The 7,519-nt window shown below is 34.3% G+C and overlaps 1 protein-coding gene across 1 annotated transcript in view; it reads right to left on the reverse strand.

The window, feature by feature from the left end:
• LOC107693596 (ATP-binding cassette sub-family A member 1) overlaps positions 1 to 7,519 on the reverse strand; it is a gene marked incomplete at its 3' end in the record, with an annotated part of 79,802 nt that overhangs the window by 68,184 nt on the left and 4,099 nt on the right. Inside the window, exons 2-3 of the mRNA XM_016493044.1 lie at positions 2,188 to 2,281; positions 1,096 to 1,237 (exon numbers count right to left, since the gene is read on the reverse strand). Of these exons, the coding sequence (XP_016348530.1) occupies positions 1,096 to 1,237; positions 2,188 to 2,281 (236 nt within the window). The remainder of the gene's footprint in view (positions 1 to 1,095; positions 1,238 to 2,187; positions 2,282 to 7,519) is intronic.

Raw genomic sequence — 7,519 nt, forward strand, 5'->3', positions numbered from 1 at the left:
AAAGGTGATTTTCTCAATATTTGGATTTTTTTTTGCACCCTCAGATTCCAGATTTTCAAATAGTTGTATCTTGGCCAGATATTGTTCTATCCTAACAAACCATACATCAGTGAAAAGCTTATTTATTCAGCTTTCAGATGATGCATTAATCTCAATTTTGAAAAATTAACCCTTATGACTGTTTTTTTGCTCCAGGGTCACATATTAACATATTTTAATAAATTAAGATTACATGGAATTAAATGTACTATATAATAAATTATTTAAATAAATATATTTATATTTATATAGTTTTATAATTTATTTATTTTATTCTTTATTAAATATCTATAATATAATCAATTGAATTCACATGCAATTTAACATACTGTTTAATAAATTATTTACAAAATGCATTTAAATAAATATATTTAAATATATAAATAATAAAATAAAGCGATTTAAATTGTAATTCAATTACTACACTGAAAAAAAAAATAATACAATTTTTTTTTAAGGTAAGTGGTTGCAAACAATTTATTTTAGCTACATTTAAAAAATAAAAACATGTTGAAAGTTAGTCAACTAAATGTGTTTGTTTAAATGTAGCTAAAATAAATTGATTGCAACCACTTACCTTTGAGTAAAATTGAGTAAATTCAATTATTTTTTTTTTTTTTTCAGTGATATGCTTATGTGTTGGGTCTAGATTTATTTAGAGATTTGTTGTGTAAATAAACATTTATGATATCATTAAACAGATTACTTAAATTACTATTTAATAAATTAAGTTTACATAGAACTGAATATACTTTTAATAAATGATTTACGAAAAGCATTATTATGCATTCAATATGTTGGTTCTCCATTCATTTAGAGATTCAATGTGTAAATATGCTTAAACATATTTTAATGTATTAAGTTTAAATACTATTTAATAAATTGAGAAACATTTAAGCAATTTAATCATTATGCAATTACATTTTAGTTAAATTATTATGCTTCATACATTGATTTGCGATTTATTGTGTAAGTATATGTATATTTATTTATCATGATTAATGACAGAAAACGCTGTGATTGACGTTAAGTGGACGGCGCTGGTGTGAGACTCACGTGGAGTTGTCGAAGTTGTTCACCTGTCCAGGTGCTTCGCCAGGTGTGGGGGAACTCACACACGGGTTCTGTATGTTACACAGCATGCCCTGTAGCCATGGCAACACACCTGCCGATGGGAGGGGCTTATTGGGGTAGTGGCCTGAGAGGAAGCACAGATTCACAATTACTGTTTTTTTAGTTTTATGCTTCATGCTTGCAAATCATAATCCTGATGTCGTTCAAGCAATTCAGCAGCAGTAGTAATTGATTTGAATCATTTTGACGAAGCAAGATATTTTAGTTTTTGATAAATCACCAAAACTTCACTAAACGTTATTTGTACTGCACGACATCCAAAAAAAACGCAAGAAGATTTTTAGTTTTCTAACTTCGGATATGAAACAAAGTCTAACCTTGAACTCAACCTTGAAATTCAAAGGATAAATGTTGTATTTGGTGCACTTTAATGTTTTATATATTAATTATATGTTACATGACGAACCTGTAATTAAAGCCATTTAAATGTATTATCTATACATTAATTGTTTTATCTTTGTATATTTATATTTCAACAATGAACTGGAATTGAAACATAATTATATCATTAAAACATTGACATGAAAACTGCATTAAGTGCAATTTAAATACTTATTTATTTGATTTGAGTGTTGATTGCTAAACAAATTTAAATAATTGATTTGGTTTTTGCTAAATTCAAAGTTTCATTTCGGTTTTGGTGTTTCAGTGAAATAATGAATTTTGGTTCATCACTACAACAGATTCTCTCTTTCTCTTCACTTCCTGACAAACGCTTATTTCGCTCTAATGTAACATGTGCATTAGGTGTGTAACTATAGCTTTTTCAAGTGTTTTATCGTTCGTGTGGAGCCTGTCACCTCACAGATCCACTGAACAAGTATTTTCTGCCGATATAAATCAATATTCTTCACAAAATGCACCTGTCAAAACTTACACAGAGTCGTGGATCAAAGAAAGTTTACTGCAGGTAAATATATTAAGAACTTCAGAACATTTAATAAATGTTTTCCATGAAAAAAAATAACATGCGTGTAATGTTGCTGGGAGCAACTGAAGTCGAGCAATACTCACACTGGCTTTTATAAACCGGAAGATTGGTGGATCTGACCGACACGAGAATGATGAACAGGAACAGAGGCCAAACCAACTCCACCAGCAAACGCACCTGAGAGAGAAACACAGAGACGCTTCACAACACCTCACTCGTCCTGAGCAGAGCTTGTGCTTTTATACGTCTTCGATTCTGTCTAAACCATATCAGTCTCCTCAAAAACCCTTAAACGTTTCTGACAGCTAGAACAAACCCATGAGATCCTGAATCTCTGACAGTCCACCGAACCGTCTGATCAATAACATTCTCAATATGCAAAGCTCCAATCTATGAAATCGATTAAAAAACGAGGTAACTGTGACTTTTAACCAGTTAAACTCTGCGGACCCGGATACGGGTCCAAAATGACGTAAAAAATGTTTATGCTTCATTTACATAGCCTTCCTTATATGGTATCAGCCCATATATGGGTTCATTTGAAAGCTTGGAGTGTCTTCTTTACAAAGAATACCATTCCTTTTGGTTTTTATATTCATAAAGCAGTAAAATTAAGCTTAGAAATGTATTCGTCCCACACACGAATTTCCGCCTAACCATTGCGAATAATTTTTACGAAGAATGTGTATTTTATATATTTTTCACAAAAAAGTCAAGTCATATATCACAAGAAAGCTCTCATTCTCAGGAATTTGACGATGTAGATTATTTCATTCCCTGAGCTTAAGTTTAAGTAAATAAATAAATCAGTCGCTGGGCCATCAGGATTTCTCCCAGTGCTCCTGATGGCCAATCCCGGCCTGGTGAAACGGTATGTAAGAAATAATAATTTTGTGAATGTAATATGTGATTTTGTGCATCAAAATGAATACGAAATGGAATCTGCAGACTCCAGAGGAATTCTGAGGGGAAAAAAGGGCGTAAAGAGATGTAAAACTGAAAAATGCATGATAAGAATTCAGAATCGTAAAAAAAATTAAGTAATTTTGCACGATACAGACTCGCGATTCTGAGAGGGTTAGTTCAAACTGCAAAATCAAAATTGTGTGAAACTATGAGAAATAAAATCAGAATTAACTGCTATAAATCAAATTGAAAGACATATAGTGTTCAAATTTGAATTTCGAGGCATTAAATCAAAACAATTGTGAGATATCGACTTGGAATTGTCGGAAATTAAATAAGAGTTGCGCATTTATACACTTGCAATTTTGAGGAAAAAAAAACATTCAAAGTGCGAAAAGTTAACTCAAAATCGCAATGAATAAACTCTAAACTGTGAGAATTACAATACGAATTGAGCATAATCTCTGTTCAAAGTTCAAAAGCTTGTGCTTTTATGCATCTTTGATTTTGTGTTGATGGTTTAGTTGTGCAATAACAGAATCAAAGATGTTAACTCAAAATATGAGACATAAATCTGAACTGCTAGAAATAAAATCATAATTTTGTGTTAAAGGGGTCATATGATGCGATTTCAAGTTTTCCTTTCTCTTTGGAGTGTTACAAGCTCTTGGTGCATAAAGAAGATCTGTAAAGTTGCAAAGGCAAAAGTCTCAAATTCAAAGAGATATTCTTTATTAAAGTTAAGAGTCAGCCACACCTACCTAAAATGGCTCGTTCTAACACGCCCCCACATGTCTACATCACTATGTGGAAATATTAGCATAATGCCGCCCATTTGCCCTTTCAGGCTTGAACTGATGGTAAAACTAACGACATTATTAACTGTCTTGATATTTACTTTGAAAGCTGACGCTCGCGATTATGGTAAGGGGTTCCGACGCGTGCTTGTGGTGTTCGGCCAATCACAATGCACTGGGTCAGCTGGCCAATCAGAGCAGACTGCGCTTATCAAAGGAGGAGGCTTTGTTGAAAACAACGTGTTTGAGAGAGGAGGGGCATAGAGGACCGAATTGCAGGATGTTACCTGAAATTTGCCAGAAATAAAGTCAGAATGTTGAGACAAAAAGTCGCAATTACCTTTTTTATTCCGAGGCTGAACATTTGTGAGGTATGTGCCAACAAATCCTTTTTTTTTTTCAAAGCACAAACCCTACACAACACATTTAACTCTACACAGCCTTTACATGACCCACTCAATCTGAGATTCAGCTCAGCATCAAACCGAATGAGGGAGCTGGAGCTTAAAAACTTTCCAACAAACACATTGCGGTTGTGGTTTTTTGAGATGATATTGATTTATTTGGTGTAAGTGACAGTAGTTTTGACACTCGACAGCAGTCTACAAACATGGTGCTGAAGGGGAGAAAGAACTATTGCTGTGTTTTAGCGTTTGGAAATTAAAAGAGGCTGATTTGAACAGCAGGTGTGTGACAGCGTGTTGTGTAAGGACTTTGCAGAGGTCTGAAAGGGAAAGTGTGTTCTGTCTGCTCCATTATTTATACTGTAGAAGTCTGCAGGCGGAATGAGAGAGAATACTAGTGTGTGTGTGTGTTGGTTCAAGACTCAGAGAGAATTACAAATAAAGCACTGTGTGAATATGCATATGTATGTATATACACAGCAATTTTCCTCTAAGTTTGAATCATAGCGTTGAGAAGTTTAATCGTTTTAGCTAACTGATGTTAGACATAATATTGCCAGTTGTTTGGTCTGTTTTGCTTCACCAATTCAAATATTTCCAGCAAAACTTCTGGATACCGATCAACACTTAATGGTGTTTCGTTCCTGAATGAATCACGGTTTTTGAACGAATCAGGTGAATGAATGATTAAAAAAAAATTCATAATTGACCTAATATCATTCCCATCGTGCCCAGCAGAGTTTTTCTGCTAAAATATATTTATAATTTTAAAATAAACAACTGTGTTTGCATTAAAGCAAAGGAATAGTATTACATTTAAAATTAACTGAAGTTTTAATTTAAGTGTAAATGACATTCTGCGTGCGACTCTCAGCATGTGTTTTATTATTTTTCAGCTGTGCACAAAAGTCAACACACAAGATGACACAGTCTTTCAATAGAACGGGAAGACAAGACCAATCACAATTCACTACGCAAACACACAAATATTACAAATGACATCATCGCTGCCCGTTACATTTGGAATGCTGAACGTTCCATTAACGCATGTCTGAACGTTTGAATCGAGTCTGTGAGTTAAGAGGTTTACGTTGAATGAATTGCTGAAGAAAGTAGACCTATATTTATATATTTGAAATATTTAGGGGTTTGGATCAAACTCAACCCAGAATGTTTGATGAATATCAGCACAGTGCTGCCTTGAAATCGACTGATTTATAGACCATCTGTCAAACGGTTTGATCAAATAAATAGAATCTGTTCAAAACAATCACTGTGTGAATAACTGAATCACACTCCAGGTGTTTAGGGGTTTGAAAACACACACAAACACACACACACACACACACACACACACACGTGTGTATGTGTGTGTCTGTGTCTGTGCGCTATTTTCACATCCTTCTTTAAGAGGAATGAAAAAGCTTTAATCCTTTCATATTTTGTCCTGTCCTTCACTTTTGTCCAAGGACTCAGCAGCAAAAATAGGGGAGAGAAATATAGCATGACAAAGATGGAAAAGAGAGAGCGAGTCTTTATCTAGGGTTCACTCACTCCATTAGAGTCTGCTGGAGGATTTACCTCAGTTATCAAAGAGAAAATCCAGCAGAAGAGGACAGGCTCTCTTTCTCTCTCTCTCTCTGGTAAGGTGACCTGCTCATGACAGGCTCAGTGATTCTGTAAAACCCTCTTGTGTTCAAGATTGCCCCTTTTTCACCATCAAGATGCCAGTTCTGGTGCTGTTCTGTGGCAAAAAATAAATCAATAAATGGCTCCACACCAGCCACTAAAACCTGCTTTTCTTGCACTAGGAGCCACACACAAACATTAGAGACTGCAGCGGTGGGATGATCTCTTCACCACATTAGGGTTATAAACCAACAAAAACTCAAGATGGAAAGACTAGAAGTTTAAACTCATGCAATTAAAATATGCATTTGCGACAACAAAGCGAGTGGAGATTAGTGTTACACAAGTGATCTGATTGAAAATCATGCCTGAAATTGTCAGTTTTCTGAGTGAGTTTCATTCATCTTGTTCATCGTATGCTATCACATACGTATATATATATATATATATATAGACACTGAGACACTGATGCAATGCTACATTTCTCCAAATCTGATGAAGAAACAAATTCATCTTAATCTTGGATGGCCGGAGGGTGAGGACATTTTCAGCACATTTTCATTTTGGGTAAATTATTCCTTTAAGCAAGCCATCCTGATTATGTGTGATTTTCTAGGTAATGCAAACAGGAGAACGGATGAATCACCAGTTGGCTCCCCGAATTATGTATTCATGGATTAAAATTTGCATAGCTTTTATTGTAAGTTTAATGCATTTTTATGGCAATTATGTTGCATTTAGTTTGGATTTATATCACAATATTGGAGAGCGATATCACAGCTCTGATTAAAGTGCTCTCTACAGCTGAACTGCCTTCATGGACTCATGGAAATGCAAATTCTGAACATTTATTATCCATCAAGACTTTGATGTTGTGAAGTTTGGCTGAGGATCAGATGAAGTCTAAAGTTACTGTACTTAGAGATTTGCTCTGTCTGCCAGTCAACCGAGTCGATCTGAACGAGAGCCGCTGTTCTGCAGAAGCACAGTTTGGCGACATGACAAGATTCTCAACTAAATCATCTGTAAGATCTTTGTTTTTGGCAGAAAATTCACAATGGAAGACTGTTTGAACAAAAACACAAAGTGTTCACTGCTGTAAACAGTAGCACAACACAGACATACACAGATGTTATCTCTGTTCCTAACCGAGTGAACGGCCCTGCTGTCTACTGCAGCGTCCTTAAAAATGACTGATTTGACGGTAATATTGTGAAATAGCTGTTTTCTATGTGAATATCTGTTCAAATGTAATTTATTCCTGTGATCAAAGCTGTATTTTCAGCATCATTACTCCAGTCTTCAGTGTCACATGATCTTCAGAAATCATTCTAATATTCTGATTTGCTGCTCAATAAACATTCCTGATTATTATCAATGTTGAAAGCAGTTGTGCTGCCGAATATTTTTGTGGAAACCATGATACATTTTATTTTTCAGGATTCTTTGATGAAGGTCAAAAGAGCAGCATTTATTTGAAATAGAAATATCTCATTACACTTTGTATTAATTTCCTTCTAGAAAAAAATAAAAATAAATACAAATATTTTTTATGGACTTTTGGCAGGTTTAAGGTTTTTTTCAGATCGATTCAAACTGGTAACTAGTAAGATCTCAATTTTTTTTCTGCCACAGAAAAAAAAAAAAAAAATAATAATATATATATATAAAGTCTATAT

The sequence above is a fragment of the Sinocyclocheilus anshuiensis genome, unplaced genomic scaffold (assembly GCF_001515605.1).
Source record: "Sinocyclocheilus anshuiensis isolate Anshui unplaced genomic scaffold, SAMN03320099.WGS_v1.1 scaffold1678, whole genome shotgun sequence".
Classification (NCBI taxonomy): Eukaryota; Metazoa; Chordata; class Actinopteri; order Cypriniformes; family Cyprinidae; genus Sinocyclocheilus; species Sinocyclocheilus anshuiensis.